This window comes from Solanum dulcamara, chromosome 11 (assembly GCF_947179165.1).
Source record: "Solanum dulcamara chromosome 11, daSolDulc1.2, whole genome shotgun sequence".
Taxonomy (NCBI): Eukaryota; Viridiplantae; Streptophyta; class Magnoliopsida; order Solanales; family Solanaceae; genus Solanum; species Solanum dulcamara.
Window position 1 is genome coordinate 11,066,163 of NC_077247.1, and position 20,340 is coordinate 11,086,502.

At 37.9% G+C, this 20,340-nt stretch overlaps 1 protein-coding gene across 3 annotated transcripts in view; it reads left to right on the forward strand.

The window, feature by feature from the left end:
* Window positions 1–17,305, forward strand: part of LOC129875017 (4-alpha-glucanotransferase DPE2) — a 35,183-nt gene extending 17,878 nt beyond the window's left edge. For all 3 annotated transcript variants that reach the window (XM_055950447.1, XM_055950449.1, XM_055950448.1), the window contains exons 17-23: window positions 8,212–8,319; window positions 8,483–8,580; window positions 8,770–8,929; window positions 9,026–9,124; window positions 9,772–9,969; window positions 12,433–12,526; window positions 16,912–17,305. In XM_055950447.1, coding sequence (XP_055806422.1) covers window positions 8,212–8,319; window positions 8,483–8,580; window positions 8,770–8,929; window positions 9,026–9,124; window positions 9,772–9,969; window positions 12,433–12,526; window positions 16,912–17,129 — 975 coding nt within the window. In that variant the 3' untranslated portion in view covers window positions 17,130–17,305. The remainder of the gene's footprint in view (window positions 1–8,211; window positions 8,320–8,482; window positions 8,581–8,769; window positions 8,930–9,025; window positions 9,125–9,771; window positions 9,970–12,432; window positions 12,527–16,911) is intronic.
* The last annotated feature ends 3,035 nt before the right edge of the window (window positions 17,306–20,340 follow it).

Sequence of the window (20,340 nt, forward strand, 5' to 3'; positions counted from 1 at the left end):
ACTGCAAGGTCATACCAAGTGAGAATCTTACGACCCAACATAAGCTATTGGTCATGGACTTGGACATAAGAAGGAAGAAGAAGAAGAGGGTCGTGGTTGACCGACCGAGGATTAGGTGGGGTCGTTTGACTCCGTCTAGTGCCCTATAGATGGGGGAGAAACTGATGGCTATGGGGGCGTGGGATAGTAGGGGGGATGCGAGCAGTATTTGGGATAGGACGGCCAGCTGCATTAGGGAAACAACTAGAGAGGTGCTGGGGGTCTCACGAGGCCGCCATGGTGGGCACCGAGGGGATTGGTGGTGGAATAGAGAAGTCCAGGGAAAGGTAGAAGCAAAGAAGCAGGCATATGTAAAGTTGGTAGATAGCAAGGATGACCAAGAGAAGCGAACAAACAGGGAAAAGTATAAGATGGCGAATAAGGAGGCGAAGATGGCAGTTTCGACGGCTAAAACGGTAGCCTTTGAACGCCTTTATGCAGAACTAGAGGACAGAGGCGGGGATAAGAAGCTATTTAAGCTTGCCAAGGCGAGAGAGAGGAAGGCACGTGACTTGGATCAAGTGAAGTACATCAAGGACGAGGATGGCCAAGTACTGGTACAGGAATCCCGCATTAGACAGAGATGACAGTCATACTTTCATGAACTCTTGAACGAAGGAAGGGACAAAGAATTTGTGTTGGGAGACTTGGAGCACTTGGATAGGCGTCGCGACTTTGGGTATTGTAGGAGAATAAAGGTTGAGGAGGTTAAGGGAGTTGTTCGTAGGATGTGCAGGGGAAAAGCGACCGGACCTGACGAGATCCCGGGGGAATTTTGGAAGAATACAGGTAGGGTAGGATTGGAGTGGCTGACTACGTTGTTTAATGTCATTTTCAAGACATCAAAGATGCCAGAAGAATGGAGGTGGAGTACAATCATTCCCGTATACAAGAACAAGGGAGACATTCAAAGTTGCAACAACTATAGAGGTATCAAGCTGCTAAGTCACATTATGAAAGTGTGGGAAAGGGTGATGGAAATGAGGGTGAGGAGAAGTGTGTCTATTTCACAGAACTAGTTTGGATTCATGCCAGGGCGCTCGACTACAGAAGCCATTTATATTGTAAGGAGATTGGTGGAGCAGTATAGGGAGCGAAAGAGGGACTTACACATGATATTCATTGACCTAGAAAAGGCCTATGACAAAGTGCTAAGAGAGGTCCTATGGAGATGCTTGGAGGCGAAATGTATACCTGTGGCGTACATTAGAGCGATTAAAGACATGTACGATGGAGCTAAGACCAGGGTAAGGACGGTAGGAGGGGACTTGGAGCACTTTCCTGTCACGATGGGGTTATACCAGGGATCGGCTCTTAGCCCGTTTCTATTCGCCCTGGTGATGGATCAATTGACAAGACAAATACAAGGTGAGGTGCCTTGGTGTATGTTGTTCGCGGATGACATAGTCCTGATTGACGAGACTCGCAACGGAGTTAACGACAAGCTGGAGGGCTGGAGACAGACGTTGGAGTCGAAAGGATTTAAATTGAGTAGGACCAAGACAGAATACTTGAAGTGCAGGTTCAGTGGCCTGCCACGTGAGGCTGATGGGGAAGTGAGGCTTGGTACCCAGGCCATTCAAAAGAAAAGAAGCTTCAAGTATCTTGGGTCTATTATATAGGAAGATGGGGATATCGACGACGATGTTGCACACCGTATTGGTGCAGGGTGGATGAAATGGAGGCTCGCCTCCGGAGTGCTGTGTGACAAGAAAGTGCCATTAAAACTCAAAGGCAAGTTCTACAAAGTGGTGGTTAGACCGACTCTATTGTACGGGGCGGAGTGTTGGCCAATCAAGAAACTTTATGTTCAGAAGATGAAAGTCGCAGAAATGCGAATGCTGCGGTGGATGTGTGGGCACACTAGGATGGATAGAATTAGGAATGAAGATATTCGAGACAAGGTGGGAGTGACATCGGTGGAGGACAAAATGCGGGAAGCGAGATTGAGATGGTTTGGGCATGTGAAGAGGAGAGACACAGATGCTCCAGTGCGGAGGTGCGAGAGGTTGGCTATGGATGGTTTCAGGAGGGGCAAAGGGAGGCCGAAGAAGTATTGGGAAGAGGTGATTAGACATGATATGGCACAGTTGCAGCTCACCCAGGACATGACCTTAGATAGGAGGCCGTGGAGGACGCAGACTAAGATAGTGGGCTAGGTGGCTTATCTTTTCTCCATAGTAATCGTAGTTTTGCTCATTTTTTTATTAACATTTGATTTCTGCATTTGATTACTGCTTATATTTGTTGGTCCGGTTTACTTTGGGTATCCTATTTATCTATAGTAGTTAATGCTCCTTTCTTTCCGGTCTTTCCTACCCTGACTTTCTCGCTCTCATTTCTCATATTTTTATATTGTTTTCGATATGCTTGGCTCTACTGACCTATGTCTTGTTTTCCTTGTTTCTCCTCTCTTGTTCTTCTCTCTTAAGCCGAGGGTCTTTCGGAAATAGCCGCCCTACCTTTCAAGGTGGGGGTTAGGTCTGCGTACACTCTACCCTCCCCAAACCCCACATGGTGGGACTATACTGGGCTTGTTGTTGTATATTTTTTTCTTATACCAGAATTAATAGTCTTAACTTTGGGATTAACTTTATTAGTTATTTCATGAATCTTTGCCTTATTATTTTTAAATTGCTATTCTAATTTCTTGTAATTGTTTTGGTTTACTAAATTAATTGGGTTTTTTCTTTTTCTTGTTAAATTACTACTCCCTCTATTACAATTTACGTGTCACTTAGCTTTTCGAGATTCAAAATATGTAAACTTTGACCAACATTTTAAAATATATTTTTCATCACATTGACATGAGAAGAACAACTACTTATAGTACCTCTTTTATAATGTTTGAATATCTAAATTTTAATTTAAGAATATTGAGTTGATCTTATCCAATTTAGCTTCAAAGATTAGTGCAATTGGCTCTCGGGAAGTGAAAAGTACCACATAAATTGGGATGGTGTTAGTAAAACATTTTTCAGATTATTTGTGTCCATGTTCTGGCGTTCATTTCCAGTAAAGAAACCGTATTTTTGATCAATCATCCTCCAGTGATGGTTTAAAATCTTGATTTACGTTTTTTGGTATGGAGAATATAATTTATTTCATTGCTGGTGATAAGTCTTTTGATGTCACAGAAGAATACTCAAGGTCAGATATATGGTATGAAAGGGTTGAAAGGAGGAACAGTTTATTGAGTAAGTTGACAATCAGCAAGGAAATTTTTATATGAATATGTAATTTATTTTATCTAGCCTCAGAATCGAGGAAACAACTATAGAAATTGGGGTACCATTTTTCTAATTACTTATGTTCTCAGAAGTATAACAATTATAGAAGATTTACGAGTGTGGTAGCTGTCCAAGTAGAAAGAAGGTCAGTCATATTAATCCCGAAATCTCATCGAATGTGCTATATGTGTGTGGAGTGGGGTTCTTGCTTGTAAATTGGAACAATCATTCATAGAAGGAAGCCCATTACAATAGTTATTGCCTAACAAAAAGGTAAATAATATGAACAGGCTATAGCTAGAAACAGATGGTAACAAAGGAATCATCCCATGGTGGAATAACCTTCAGAAAGTCGAATGGGAGTGAATCTGAGTTCTCTGCCTCTGGAAATGAGCTTTTGAATAGATGCATAGTCGGAAGATTCAGAGGAGTGGTTGATAACCATCCTACTTGTTCTTCTGTAGTGGGTAAATAACAAGTGGAACAATGCAGCTGGATTCAATGTGTACGAACGAACTGGTTTTCAGTTTCTATTCTTGTTCCCTGTTTAATAGACAGCAGAACATATCATGATGGGTAAATGTAATGGAAGCAAGCAATTATAGTCGTGGTGGACTCTGACATTGGGTTGTTTTATGGTGAAGAAGAATTTTGATTGGCTATAGATTAGGGTTATTGGGCTTCTGCTTCATATATGGTCGTCAGATCATGTGGGGAAATGGTGATAAATGTGGTGGACGGGTTGAGATGGAGGAGACTGAGCTAAAAAAACCACCTGAGATGGGCTAGAATCAAGGTTAAAGGTCCAACAGAAAGGATGTCTTCGGTCGTGAATTAGAAAGCGAGGGTTTGACCTTCAGGTTGCCTGTATGATGTGAATGTCCATAAGGTGAAACGCAGAATCAGAATGACAATGTGTCAAGAATATCAGTCCATGCAAGGTATTGAAGAAGATGATATATCTCTAATTCAGGAAGAAGGGGTGGATGGCACAAAACTTCAATCAGAGGAAGAAAATTAGTTAGTACTACTCAACAAGTGCAGATTCTTTGATTGTAGAAGAAACGATACCAGTGAAGACTAATTCTGAAAGCGGAATTGGAGGTGCCTTTATAGGTTCATAGGAATGTGAAGTTTAGTAAAGAGTTTTGGGTTGGCTTTCAGGGATGTGAAAGGGAAGCTCTTTCTCTATTCATGAAAATTGATAATAGAAGACCAGTTAAGGATGAAGATACCCTTCTTGTGTGTTCCATTCCTAAACAGAAAAGTTCCAAGGAAGTTGAAAATTTTGAGATTTGATGTCAAGTTCAAGGAAGGGAGTGCAAGAAGTAGCGGAAAAAGAGTTGCATCCAGTTCTAAATGAAGTGAAAAATTTCTTGGAATGTAGGGGTCTTAAAAATAGAAAGAAGAAGAATTTTTAGTTTTGATTGACAAATGGTAGACGGTATTATTGTCTTAAAGGGCAGCCCGGTGCACTAAAGCTCCCGCTATGCACGGGGTTTGAGGAAGGGCCCGACCACAAGGGTCTATTGTACGCAGTCTTACCTTGCATTTCTGCCAGACGGTATTATTGTCTTGAGGAGACAAAATTGGTTGGAAATGTTGATAATCTACCAAAGAAAATTTGGGACAGCAGGTGGGTTGATTATGTGTTACGAGGCAAGTGGCACAAGAAGAGGAATTATTGTACATTGGGATAAAGGAATGTGGGAAGGAGAAATAATGAACATGGTACACAAAATGGCACCTGCAAGCTTAATTCTGTAGGGCAAAAATTTTCATGTTATTTTATAGGGGTATATGGCTTAAATGATTTGCGAAGAGGAAGAGAAATAAGATAGTACTCAGCTTGATTATTCCCTCTAGCCATTGAAGTTTAAATAACTATATTTACATGTTCTGAAAAGGAAGGAAAATCACTACATAATTACAGCAGGAGTAAATCATGCGACCTACTATATCTACACACATTCTAGAATATTCACAACTATTTTAACACTTCCCATCTAGTTGGTGTACACTACAAATCATATGTATCAAGCTTGCTACATATATGACTTGTCCTAAGATTGGCTAAGAACTTGGTGCATATATTTGCAAGCTGATCATTTGACCGCACAAACTTTGTGACGATGTCTCCTAAGAGTACCTTCTCTCTGACAAAATAATAATCAAACTCTATGTTTTGTCATCACGTGAAACATTGAATTTGATGCAATGTGAAGTGCAATCCTATTGCCACACCCAAGTTCCATTTATTTAATCTCTCTAAGTTTTAATTTCTTCTGTAGGTCCTTGATCCATATGAATTCATATGTAGCCACTGCCACAATCAATATTCTGCTTCTGCACTCGATCAAGAAATCACATGTTGTTTCTTACTTACCAAGACACCAATTTTTTTCCCAACTAAAAACACAATATATAGAGGTAGATTGTCTGTCAGAGCTTGTCCCTGCCTAATCTGCATATGTATATCCAACAATATGCTCATGTCCTCTATCTTCGTAAAATAGTCCTTTCCGTAGATCCAATTTTGTATCGAATAGTACGAATAATTGCATTCCAGTGACTCAGAAGGGAAGTCCAAGCACTGACTTCCAACACTAATCGGGAAGGCAATGTCAGGTCAAGTCATAGTGAGACAAATATAATTTTCCTACCAACCTCCTATATCTTTCATTAAGAGGCTCCCCCTGACCTGGTAAAACCTTAACATTTAGACCTATCAGAGTATCAATAGGCATACAATCTATCATCCCTATCTCCCTGAGAATATGAAGAGCATACTTCCTCTCTGAAATGCAATCCTGATTTGGATTGAGCAATTTCAATGTCTAAGAGGTACCTCAATCGTAAGTTGCTTAGACTCTTCACTTTTGCTGCTGTACCTGTGTTAACACGACATGGATTTGGGTGTGGGATCCATACCGATCTGTCAATTGATTTTGGGTACTTTGACCAAAATCGATGGAGAAATTCTGGAAAGATTTCAGTGACTTCTATAATTAAAACAAAATCTAAGGTGAAATTGAAGAAAATGGAATACCCTGTATATAGAAATTTCGATGCACTCCTTTTCCGTTTATCTCCTTCTAGAATTCTTGTCTTAAATATATTTTCTCCTCAAGTTTTCTACATAATATCTCATAATTTAGGTTTTATAGCTCTATTTGTAGATATTTGAATTATTTCTAGCTGAATCCCTGCACTCATATCCTATACCTGGATCGGTATCTCCGAATCTTAAAATTTAGATCATGAAGGCTCCATGCCTCTAGATCCACACATGTATCAGATACCCGCACCCGAGTCTGAGCAACTTCGCCTCAATCGACCAAGATTCTTAGTTTAAAAGTGTTGAAGAGAGTATGCTTCAACTTGGTAATTCCCTTCCATCTTTACCTGTGATGGCTATGTCCTCAACGTACGTAAATACATGCACAAACTTGGAGGAGTAAAACACAGAATGATCAGTTTCACCCGAACCATTCCAAATTGTTGAATAACCATGCTAAATTTGTCAAACCATACTCGAAGAGACTATATTAGTCCATAAAGTGATTGTTGTAGTCTGCACATGCATGTTACTAGTCTCCCCCTGAGCAACAAATCGTGGTGGTTGCTCCATATATACCTCAACTTTGACATTCCAATGAAAAACATTTTTAATATCCAACTGGTAGATATGCCAATGGTGAACAACAACCATAGAATAAAAGAGATGGGCGGAAGTATTTTTAGTCACAGGAGAGAAGGTATCACCATACTTAAGACCAAAAATTTGTGTATAGTCGTTGGCAGCTGGTCAATGCTTTAGGTGATCAATTTGTCCATCAGGGCCAACAACAACCAATTGCAAAGTTATCCGGAGATAAAAGAACAAGTTCCCATGTATCTATGAGGCTGAGGTAGGCATCTCGATAATCATAGCTTTTGCACCAATCTAGATGAGAAAGAGCTTCAATTATAGTCTTTGGAATAGAAACAAATGATAGTGATGATACAAATGCATAATGAGTCGGTGACAAATGATGATAATTAAGACAAATATAGATAGGATTAGGGTTATGAGTAGATTTAATACCTTTAGTAGTGGCAATGGGAGAACTCTCTGTAGACAAGTCCGCATTAGGCAGATAGTCTTGTGTCGGGTGTGAATCGTCTGAATCGGATAAAGTGAGGGGACAACAATGATAAGTCAAAAGTGGTGGTGGTAGATGATAAGAATTGAGTTTGTTTCAGGAATAAAAAGAAGAAACTAGAAAATATGCGGAAATGTAAATATTGAAATTAAAGACAAGAAAATAAAGATAGAATAAATTTAAGAACGGAAGTTCATGAATTTCGAAAGATAGACTACGAACCCTAATTGAACTTAGTAATTAAAATTAGTGGATTTAAAACTAATCACATTACTTATATACTGAGTTCAGGATTTCAGATAACAAAGTGATTTGGTCCCCTATTCCGAAGAAATTGGAGAAAAAATTGGGAAAAGATAAATTTCCTTCTTTTGTTTGTTTTTAATAGAAACCAAAGATATCAAGTTCAGAAAAAAGATATGGGAACCTATAGGGTATTAAGTAGGAGTTGGTTTAAAATTTCTTGTGAGGTATCTGTCCGTCACCTGGTTAATGATAGAGCTGCTGCATTTTTTTTTCCTCTTGATTTTTTGATACATGATTGCTTTCAACTTTTGCACAATCATCTCAGTTCTAGCTTCAAAACAAATAAATAGAATCCAGCTACCTTGTCGAAAGCAACAAAAAATATTTTCTTTTGCTAAGGGCTTATTTCTGCAGTTCTCTTTGTTGCATCATTTACATATATCTTAATGCCATAGTCTAGTGGCGCTCAGCTATGGGGCTGAAGTGTTCTTTCATCAAGGTTTCTATGTGCTTATTTCCAATTGAATATATTCTACTTTTTTCAAATATAGTTCAAGGACGAATGCAATACAGAGAAGAAAATTGCATCTGTGCTGAAGTTATCCATGTTTGTAGAGAGTGAAGAGAAGCTACGACGGAAACTCTTTGATCTTCTGCAGGTACATTGCTTTGATGTCCAGAAGTCTAATTTTTTCTATTCTTCTCCCACTTAAAAAGTTATGCTTTTTAATTTAAAAAATAAAATAAAATTATGCTTTTTCTGCACTGATGCTTATTATTCTACACTTGACTGTTATATTGATGCTCCCATCTTTATCACAGAATGTAGCACTTATTAAAGATCCAGAAGATCCGAGAAAATTTTACCCTCGCTTCAATGTTGAAGACACAACAAGCTTTATGAATTTGGATCAGCACAGGTACCTCACTCGTTTTTCTAGTTCACACTATCCAATGTCGGATTTGATAAACTGCAGTAACATTTTAAAAGTAAACACCAGTGCTTATCTTTCATCCTTTTAGATGTCTACACATTTCCTCTGCATGTGAAGAATACTGGGAAGTTATGATAATATTTCTGGTTTCTTGTGATCTGTTTACTGGTGCAGTCAAAATGTCCTAAAAAGATTATACTATGATTACTACTTCCATCGACAAGAAGATCTTTGGCGTGACAACGCCTTTAGGACTCTGCCTGTTCTTTTGAACTCATCAGATATGCTCGCTTGTGGGGAAGACCTAGGCCTAATTCCCTCCTGTGTTCATCCTGTATGCTACTCAGAACCAACAATCCTTGCGAATCGTTATGTTACATCACTTCTTGCATCTCAATGTTTGATTTGAGTTATGACCACTTTGATGCAGGTGATGCAAGAATTGGGCTTAGTAGGCCTACGCATTCAACGCATGCCAAGTGAACCTGATCTAGAGTTTGGTATTCCTTCTCAATACAACTACATGACGGTAAAATTCTCTGAGATTTGTGCTACTACATCCCAACTTTTTTGAAATGGAAGATGGTCTTAGTTAGAGCAACTTCTATATAATCTACTGTACAAACCTTTTCCCGTGAAATGTAAAACATACTTGACCTAATAGACGAGTTTTATCAAACCGTGTCGGAACCATTCTTAAGTTCTCAACTTGAATGCTGAGCATTTTTTTCATATGATCGATCATACATCGATTTACTGTAACATTTGTTCAAGTGCTCCCTCTGGCAGTAAGAAAAAGCATCTGGAGGCGTGACATAATGTTTCATTGTTACTCCTGTTCTCTATGATTTTACCTTTTAAGTGAAAACATACTGACGTACCGGAAATCTGCTAAAAGTCATTGGAAAGTGGAAGCTAGAATGCAAACTCTAGTTTTGCTTAACACGAAAAAAAAGTGCATGAACTAACTGTTGTGCTACTTTTAATGCTTACTCTTCAGGATATATTGGACAATAATTGTCAAGACGCCTTTGAATATGCCTTCCTTTTCCTTCGTATATCTTTTAAATGATCTTTACGAGTGTTATTTGTCGTCAAGTAATTATCTGGTTTCAATGCATATTAGTCCTTGTTGCTCAAAGACTGGCCAAATAAAGTTCATTACTTTAAACTTAGGTTTGTGCTCCATCATGCCATGACTGTTCTACTCTACGTGCTTGGTGGGAGGAAGATGACGAGAGAAGGCACCACTTTTTTCAAGCAGTGATGGGATCTGATGAGTTACCACCTGATCAATGCACTCCTGAAATTGTGCACTTTTTCTTGCGACAGCATGTTGAAGCTCCATCAATGTGGTCAATCTTTCCGCTCCAGGTACTTAATTTACATAAAGATCCTGTTCCTTTTGTAGCGTGTACTTAATTCTTTGGTAGTAGTCTTTGCTAAATTGATTCGCTCCATATGTGCCTCGAAGCTTCATAGTGCTGAGCCACTGACCATGGTGATTAGTGGGTTCTATGTCCTTCCTATAATCTCTTAAGTCCTTCTAAAGGCATTAGCTCGCTAGGCTTCTAAAGGATAATGCTTTTTGTCCAAAGTACAAGAAAAAAGTCAGAATTCCTTTTCTTGGGGAGCTTTTAGCCAATCTCAAACAATCGGATTCAATTTGAATAGGACTGCTATCCAAAGATATTAATAATTACTTATGCCCTCCCGCTTCTCCCAAAAGAAAAAGAATTCCAAAACAAATTCTTTTGATTATTCATCATATTGACATTGTATGAATTTTAAGCTCTATCAAAGAGATTACGATTTTGTATCTCGGAACAGATGTTTTCAAACAATAAGGAAATATATGGATTTTGTAGCTCTATGGAAATGGTTGTGTTAGAATAGGAATAGGAACAGGAACAAGAACAAGAATAGTATATACGATCCTACTTTGAATAGGAATAGGAATAATATATAGAATCCTACTTGAAAAAGGATTATAATGTAGTGTCCTAGTTGAAAAATGAGTATAATGTAGTGTATAAATAGGGTCTCAATATAATAATGTAGAGACACAATTCTATAATATTCATCTCCAATATTTCTCACATGGTATTAGAGCCTCTACGATCTTGGTAGAGAATCAAAGAGCTTCAGCTGCCAGCGGGCGGCTATTACCTATATATGCCGCCGTCTGGCCAATGATTATGTTAGAAAAAGTCTGGTCACTGTGTATCTTTCCTTTGTTTATTTTCTCATATCTAATTTGCGTAGGACCAGGCATCTTTCCAGTGACTACTTTGTCATACATAATTTGTGCAGTACCGTGCATTTTTTCAGATTACTTTCTCATTTCTGAGTTGTATAGCATCGTGTCATCTTTCTGGTGACTACTTTCTTATATCTAATTTGCGTAGCACCGTGCATCTTTTCGGTGTCAACTTTCTCATATCTTATTTGTGTAGCAACGTATCATCTTTCTAGTGACTACTTCTTCATATCTGATTTGTGTAGCAATGTGTCATCTTTCCGGTGACTACTTTCTCATATTCGATTTGAGTGCCATCTTTCCAATGACTAGTTTTTTTTAATTTATATAGGAGCATGCCATCATTCTGACCCTACCCATATAATTTCTCTTTTTTAGTAGGTTCGCGCTGTCAATGTGACCCCAACCATATAATTTCTATTTTCCAGTAGGGTCGTTCCATCTTTCCGACCCTACCCATATAATTCTCTTTCTTAGTAGTGTCGTGCCATCATTCCGAACCTACCCATATAATTTTATTTCTTAGATTGTGACCACTTTCATCCATCAAATCTAATACTCCGATGCCTGAGCATGTTCCGGTCAGTTTTTCGGTTCTTTTTTGTTTAATATCGACTTGTCTATTGATTCCAAGACGATCCACATATTTTATACCAGATTTTGAGCACTTTTCGGCAATTGCTGCACTGTGAAGAGGTCTATATGGAGCAACCACCTAGTTTTGTTGCTCAGGGGAAGTTTAGTAGCCTTGTATGTCTATTATGAAAGTTCAGCAAAGTGATTCAGGAGTTTCGCATGACTCATAGTGGAGTTGATCATTATGTATTTTATCATATTCTGCATCAAATCCACTATTTCATAAGAAGACAAAGCATGTTGAGATTGACCGTCAATTTTGTATAGTCGAGTGATCGACTTGCAAATATCTTCACCAAGATCCTCACCGGTTCTTGTATTAATTACATCTGTAACAAGTTAGGTACATATGACTTATATGCACCAGCTTGAGGGGGAGTGTTGGTATAGGAATATGAACAAAAATAGTATATACAATACTACTTCGAATGCGCATAGGAATAGGAATATAAATAGGAATAATATATAGAATCCTACTTGGAAAAAGATTATAATTGGGAAAGGAGTCTAATAAATAGGGTCTCAATGTAACAATGTAGATATACAATTCAATAATATTCTTCTCCAATATTTCTCACATGTTGATTAATTATGTTTTGTCTACTAGTGTTTGAAAAATAGGACTTTGTACTTATTCAAGGACACATGGAAATATTTTAGCACTATTGTTCAGTCAGGCCTACTAAACCGCCTTTGTGACTAAATATGCCACTAATGAGCATCTTTTTTACTCTACTCTGAAGCAGTCATAATAAAAGAATTAGGTGGTTGTTTGTCATTATTTCGTTTATTGTGAAGCATGTGATCTTGACATTATGCTACAATTTGCAATTGATTTTATAATGCAAGTGAGCTGCCCAGCGAGATTAATGTCTCAATGCTCATATCAACATTCAGTATTTTCTTCCACGGCACTGACATCATTGCTAAATAATATACAGGATTTGCTAGCACTCAAAGAAGATTACACGACACGGCCTGCAGTGGAAGAGACTATCAATGATCCAACAAACCCAAAGCATTACTGGCGATATCGTATGTGCCTTTGTCCTCTTTGTTGTCTCTCTATCTCCCATTCCCCGCCTACCTCAAAAATAAAAAGAAACATAAGAGTAAACTTTTCTTGTATATCTGTGCTTCGATCAAAACTAAAGTTTTATCAGGTAGTTAAATTCAAATACACAGAAAAAAGTGCTGGGGTGTGTAACATGTTCCTGAGAAAAGTTCCTCCACTTCCTTTACATTTCTAGACCTTTGTCCATAATGCTGGATCAATTTTAACTTGTTTATGTTCTTAGAAATGTTCAAGTGAGAAGAGAACGTTAAGCTTTCTATTAAATCCATCCACCTTAATAGTTATAGTATCTACTTGTTCAAATTTAGTTTGCCTAGCACAATTAGGACATGTATTGTCTGTGCACCTGGACTAAATCCTTGCAAATACTGTCTTCAATGAGAAAGCCTCCACTTTTCTTATGGTGATTCCAGCTTATCGTCGTAATGGAGAATATGTTATGTATCCATGCCTTTTCTTTTTCATAGTAATGGTAGTGGCTTATAGTGGCAGTTGACAGTAGTGGTTGACAACGGTGGTGGTTGTAATAACAGAGCTAGTTGGTGGTGGTGGCTGATGGTTTATGAAGGTAATGGCGTTGGTTATGATGACAGATGTGGTTAGTGATGGTGGGTTGTAATTGTGGATAGGGTGGTGGTGAAAATTGTTCATACAAAAATATCTCTTAATGATATTAAGACTTTGTTCAAGATCATAATGATTAAGGGGGTGTTTGAATTGACTTTTCTTAAGTGGCTTATAAGCTAAAAGCCAAAAGCCAAAAGCCATAAGTTGGGTGAGTTTTGGCTTTGTTTGTACTTTTTCAGCCTTAAAAAAGTGCGTGCTGAAAAGCATTTTTTGTGTTTTCCAAACACATCCAAAACTAAAAAAGAGCTTAAAATCCAAAAGCTACTTAAAATAAGCCAATCCAAACACCCACCCAGACCATTCAAATTCAAACCTCCATTAAATGCAAACAATGAGGCCTAAGTTTGTGTGTATTCTAGGCTGATGAATCCTCTTTTTGTGTAACCTTTGTTTCCATTGGATGCTTTTAAGGACAATTCACTTCATCCCAAAAAATTGTTAGCTATTTATTAAAACTTGTTTATAGGTTAAATAGGATCGTGGATTCATGTGAAATAATGTGTTGATATCTTGGATCACATTGCTCTAATTAACCAAACAATTTTTTGTTTCTTTTTTTTTAAATCCAAAAAAAGAGGTTTAACTGAATACATGCAAAAACGAATAGAAGTACATCTCAAACTAGGTTTCACATCATTAACAACAACACTATACCCAGTGTAATTCCACAAGTGGGGTCTGAGAGGGTGGTGTGTATGCAACCTTACCCCTGACTTGAGAAAGTAGAGAGGTCGTTTATGATAGACCCTTGATATTGAGTAAAGCATCATAAAAATTAAGTATATAAAACAAGTACAATAGTGAAGAATCCATATTGAAACAATTGTGAAGAATAGTAACAACACCAAATAATATGATAACTAAGTCAAGGAGACAATAAAATCGAAGAATAAGATAATAAGCGAGTAATAAAACAATACTCATACTGAACTAGGAAACACTCAACTATCTATTATCCTTCTATCCAAATTATCGACCTCCAAATCTTACTATCTAGGGTCATGTCCCCTGTAAGCTATAGGTGTGCCATGTCCCGTCTAATCATCTTTCTCCAATACTTATTTTTCCTACTTCTACCCTCCTCGTAATCCACTATAGTCAACCTCTCACACCTCTTCAGTGGGACATCTATGCATAATCTCTTCACATGACCGAACCATCTTACCCTTGCCTCCCTTATCTTATCCACCACGAAAGCCACTCTCATCTTGTCCCGTATATCTTCAATCTTAATCCTATCTCTCCGAGTATGCTTACACATTCATTTCAACATATTCATTCTTGCTACTTACATCTTTTGGACATGCGAATTCTTGACCACCAACTCTACAACCCCATACAACATAGCTGGTTTGACCATCACGTTATGATATATATAACTATCTCTATGTTGGAGAGATCACTATTAGCATAAGAAAACCTTTATATCAACACTATCACATTTTTACTTGATCTTTCCTTGAGCTTATGAAACTTTAATTTATCATTTAGTTGCATTTACGTTCTTTTCATGGTGAGTAAAAATAATAATCTGGAAAGCCCTAAAAATTTGTTTTAGATTCAATAAATTGGGGAAAAGACATAGATTCCCCCTTGAAAATGTTCTGAAAAGTTAGTTACACGCTTAAACTATCATGACGACGTATTACACACCTTTACTACTTAAAAAGTGAATTTATTTACCTCCTACAACTGACGTGGAAAAAAATAAAAAAAATAAAAAAAACACGCACGTAGAGTAATTTAAGTTAAAAAAAGAATAAAAAATCAAAATCCTCCTTGAGGGATTTTGTTGAGAATTTGAGAGAAGTTAAATGTTCTAAAGTCATTCCCTGTTTTATGAAGGCCGAGTCTTATTTGGTTTCATTTCTTATCTATTCATGCACAAAGTTGTTGTGTGATTGCTTGAGTTGATTCTTCTAGTTATACAAGAGAAGAACTGGATAGTCTGCCAATCTTTGATGATTTGATAAACCCAACTGGATGTCAAGATTTAGGACAAATTGATATATAAGCAACTAGAACAAGAACCTAGTTGAGTTTTCAATTGTATTACGTGAAACACCATTATTGCTTGGAATACAACACTTTAAATTCTTTTTTGAGAATGTAAGTGATTGGTAAAAGCTTTCATCAGACTCTTCAAATTCCTTGCCGAACCCATGTCGATCCGACATGGGTGTGGGTGTGGGATCTACATTGGATTTGGTGAACCTAATTTGGGTACTTTGATTGGGTATTTGGTTTGATTTTGGGTTTGTCATACTCATATTCACATAAAGTACTACAAAGCCATATACAAGATAACTTATGAATAAAGAGAGAAGTATTGAAAACACTCCTGAACTTGATGCAAATTATTAGTTTCGTCCCCGAACTATTGACATGCTTAAAAATACCCCTCTACTTGACTAAGTAAACTTAGATACATCTCCGATATATCACATTACATAGCAAATGGTCTCAAACTCTTGTAGGAGCATGGGGCTCTTAATAGAGCATTTAGGGGTGTATTTCAACCATGTTGCAAGATCAGGGGTGTATTTAAGTTTAGTTAACCAAGTAAAGAGTTTTTTTTAAGGCTGTCAATAGTTTGGGGATAAAACTAATAATTCGCGCCAAGTGTAGGAGTGTTTTCAATACTTGTCTCTATGAATAAAATATTAAGTATTTATAAAGAATTTGATTTTATATATAAACTTATATAAATTGTAATACACATTTATATGTTGTATCTTAACACCTATACAAATGTTTGAAGTGAATGATATGCCAAAATTTAGTTGAATGAGAGAGAATGAGAGATGAAGAAAGAAGAAACCTGTGGCTTTTTAGTTCTCTCTAAGTCATTTCTCATTTAACTTAATTAACGATAATGAATTTAGATCACCTTGTTAATCAAAATATAAGTTATTTTTCAACAATCTTAAATAAGTAATTGTCATATCAATTATTTTTAGATATATATTAGTTGTAGCCTAATACCCATATCCTTACTTGGATCCATACCTACGAATGAAATTTATGTGATGCAGAATCCGATTTTTAGATCCGCACCTGTATCGAGTAGCTGTGCCCGAGTTAGAGTAACATAGGGTAAAGTGCTTTTTAAGATGCTAAAAGTGTGTCTGCAGAACTGGCAAACCTTCACCCAATATAGACCGGAATACAACATACTTTTGGTAACAAGTATATTCTCCTTGGCTTTCAAGGCGCTTCTTCTGTTCAATGGGCTAGAAGTTTTGCGATTTTTGGCTGCTTTTCGCTGATAGCATATTTGTAAATAGCTGCAATGGACTTATGAGGAACATGTTCTCTTGCAATTTCCTTGAGGTAGGACTATTTGTTTTGCGTGGAAAATGCTTCGCTCTTTCTTGTGGTTTCTGGTGTTACTTGAAACAAGCTATTGCATAAATGATTACAGAAGGATGACCAATGTGGATTTGTCTGTAAGTTGGACTATAGAGCAAAATCTCGATTCAGATATAAATTTACTTGTTTATGGAGTATATTGGGAGTGCACTTATTAAAGACATCAATGTGGATGGAAGTGCAAGAAAACTTCATTTGCTATGTGTTAGCATTTTGTTCCAGTGGTTTAACTTCACTGGCTCTGAACATTTTGTTTACACTTGAGTCATAGGGCAATTTTGTTGCATGCTGATGATAGTAGAACTGTTTTTTTCCCCGTCTTGTTCTTACTCTTCTTTGCACTTAGGTGTACATGTGACGATGGAGTCCTTGCTTGATGATAAAGACCTCACAAAAACAATAAAGGGTCTTGTCCACGGGAGTGGAAGATTTTACCCTCAGAAGGATCTGGAATCAGGTCAGGCAACTGGTGAAGGATTAGCAAAGCTGCAGCTAGGGAGTGAACTCCCTTCAGGAACACAGACAAATGGACTCTCCAACAAGGAAGCTGTGGCATTTGTATGACTATAAAATGCTCTTTTAGATGCTCATGTCAAAGCTGAAACAAATAAATCCTTCGTTACCCTACCCTTACAACTACCTTGTCCGCCATGTGGTTCAATAGCTTGTCATACAATATAATTAAACTAGATTTGAAGCTATATTTTATTTTATAGAAATAAAAGAATCATTGTATGGTACTCTTTCGATTCTCTTCAGTGTTTAAATTTGGCCAAAGGTCATGTCCTACTTCCGTTATTATCTTAGTTATAGATTTTAGATTCTTCCACGAAAAATCCACTCTTGCAGAGTTCCTCTTTTTTGGGAGTAGGTAATTGTTTGTGATAAAATGAGGTAAAGTCGTTGTATAGATCTCTAGATATAGTCTCTAGTTGTGATATTGTGATGATGGAAGTAAATAAGTTTCACGATCCAAAATGTGGGCCACGATGGCGCTTTGTATAACCCCCAAGTAGGCAAGTCAAAATTTTCTCAAGCTTATCAGAAAAGTAGTTTCTTTTTCTCCACAATCTTATAAATTCAACGATTTACCTGAACTTAGGCCTCGAACGTGAAACAAATAGGAATAAGAAAAAATCTCTTTCTAAGACACAAACTCCAAAAATGTGGTATAATCCATTCAAAAGAAAATTCCTTCAAGTTAAAAACAAGTACTCGCTCCCTCGGAGTCCAAATGGGTAGAAATAATGATAAAATCCTTTTAATCGACTCAACAATCATTTCTCTCATTTCCAATTATGACATGTTGCTTACCGAAGTCATGCACATAAATACACACCAAAACACTGTCATCCAATCTCAAAGAAACCAAGTCACACCACACAACAATCGGGTAAACACCCGTCACAGAGCAGTAGTACTAACCTGGAACTCTAATCAGTCCAAATCCACAGCCTTAGGCCCAACCAAACAATAATAAAAGGATAAAACACGGGAAAATAAACCTAAAGGAATCCAAACATTTCAAAGACTCAAATGCGCATAAAACTAAGTTCCATATCACCCAAAAGCATTTTAAGGATCTAAACACGTCAATCAAGTCTAAGGATCAACCTAAGCTAAGGCTTATTGGCTACAAACTAAGCTAAATCACCCAAAATGACCAATTCAAGGTTTAAGGATCATGCAAGCCTAAATTTTTATTCTAACACCTTCCTAACGATCATACTGCTCATTATATATAAGAACTATCCAAGCCAAGTCTAAGAAGAAGAAGCGATAACCTACCTCAAGGTCGAAATCGCACTCGAACCTCTACTCGATGCTTTTCACTTTCGAAGGGCCTCCGAATGATGTCAAGCTATCAACAACGTGATGAGAATGCAAAAACAAACACAACCATACACATATTAATATAGAAAATCAAAATCAGAAACACAAACCCAAAAATGCAACCGTGGGACCCATGCTCGGAGTCAAGAAATATATTTCTTCACGAGGTCCCAAACTGATCAAGGAATTTTTGCTCCAAAAATGGGAACAATCCGAGCCACCATTGAGCCAAATAAGTCATCTCCATTAATTAGCTCAAAGGAATCAACAATGGATAATTTGAATTACCAAGGTTACAGGGGATTTATCAATCCCGAAACGTGCCCTGAGATTCCTCGACACAACCCACCAAGAATCACTCAAGACCATTAGGAAAATCTCCCAAAATCGCCAAAAGACTAGAGTTCTTCTAATAAAAGACAAAAAAATGGGCTGGTCTTTTAAATTAATACCAGGCAAAAATAATCCTCCGCGAACGTGGAGGTCAGCCAATCTGACCCTTCGCAAACTCAGCAAGAAGCTCACGAACGTGATGATCTAGGCCATGAAACTCAGGGAACGCCGGAGCTCCCATGCAAATGAGGAAGCCAAGCAGTTAACACACTGCAAACGCGGCCAAGGGCCCGCAAACGCGGAGGAGTTAATGTTGCACCACCAACACTGCATCAGTAATTCACTGAGGGTGAAAACCCCCCAACCGAGGCTTGAAACTCGTTCGAAACCCCATCAACGCAAACAAACTATGCCACCTAATAAAAAACGACATCCGAACTCAACGAAATCAATGAAACAACCAACGAAGGTTGTTTTGTCAAAATGTTGATCCAAGTCAACACTTATAAATAAATACCATAAAAAATGGCAAAAGCCACAAACTCATCCCGAATATCTCGGGATCCAAACCAAAGGTTGTTCTAAAAAAAATAGCATTCCAGAGCTACGCACGCTGACATAATTTCCATCTGAGCACATTTACAAAGCATATTGACCGAAGTCAAATTTTGGCCAAAATTCCAAAGTTAAAATGCCAAACGACACAAAATCAAAATGAAGGTCTTGAAACCCGAACCAACCATCCTACTAGACCAAAATGGCCCTTTCAGAGCTAATAGAATGGTCAGAGTTCTCATACAACATCTGAATCTACGGATGTTGACTAAAGTCATCTCTTTCACTTCAAAAGCCTCCAAAAGGGAAAAACTTGTTCAAAACTCACCCGACCTCCTCAGGAAGTGTACCACCTAACCCAGCATGACAAAAGTTTACAAAAAAGCTACATGGATGGGCAAAATAGTAAAAGCATGTAAAAACACATAAATGACCATGAGGGTCATTACAACATCCACTACTAAATGGACTTTCATCCTCAAAAGTTAAAGAAAAAGAAGTACCTGAAGGCCCGAAAAGGTGAGGATATCAGGTCTGCATGGCAAGCTTGACCTCCCAAGTAGCCTCCTTGGTCGGACGATGCTTCCACTCCACTTTCACTGACCGGATCTCCTTAGTCTAAAACCTCTGATTCTACCTATCTATAATTTCCATAGGCTCCCCCAAAACAAATTCCAAAGACTCATCAAGCTGAACCGAATCCCGTTGAAGTACGTGAGACTCATCTAAAACATACCGTTCAACATAGAAACATGGAAAATAGGGTGAACACTTGAAGGAGCTAGAGGTAAGGCTATCTTATAGGCCACCTCTCCTAACTTTCTAAGAATCTCAATAGACTCGATGAACCTGGGTCAAAGCTTGCACCTCCTCCTAAATTTTATCACGCCCTTCATCAACGACACCCGCAGAAACACCGATCACCAACCATGAATTATACGGGCCGTAGCCTCTAGTTGCTTAGCTCTTTAGCCTAGTTTGGAAAGCATGGAGTTGCTCATGGATCAAACGAACACTATCCATCAAACTCGTAACAAGTCGGTGCCCCACGATG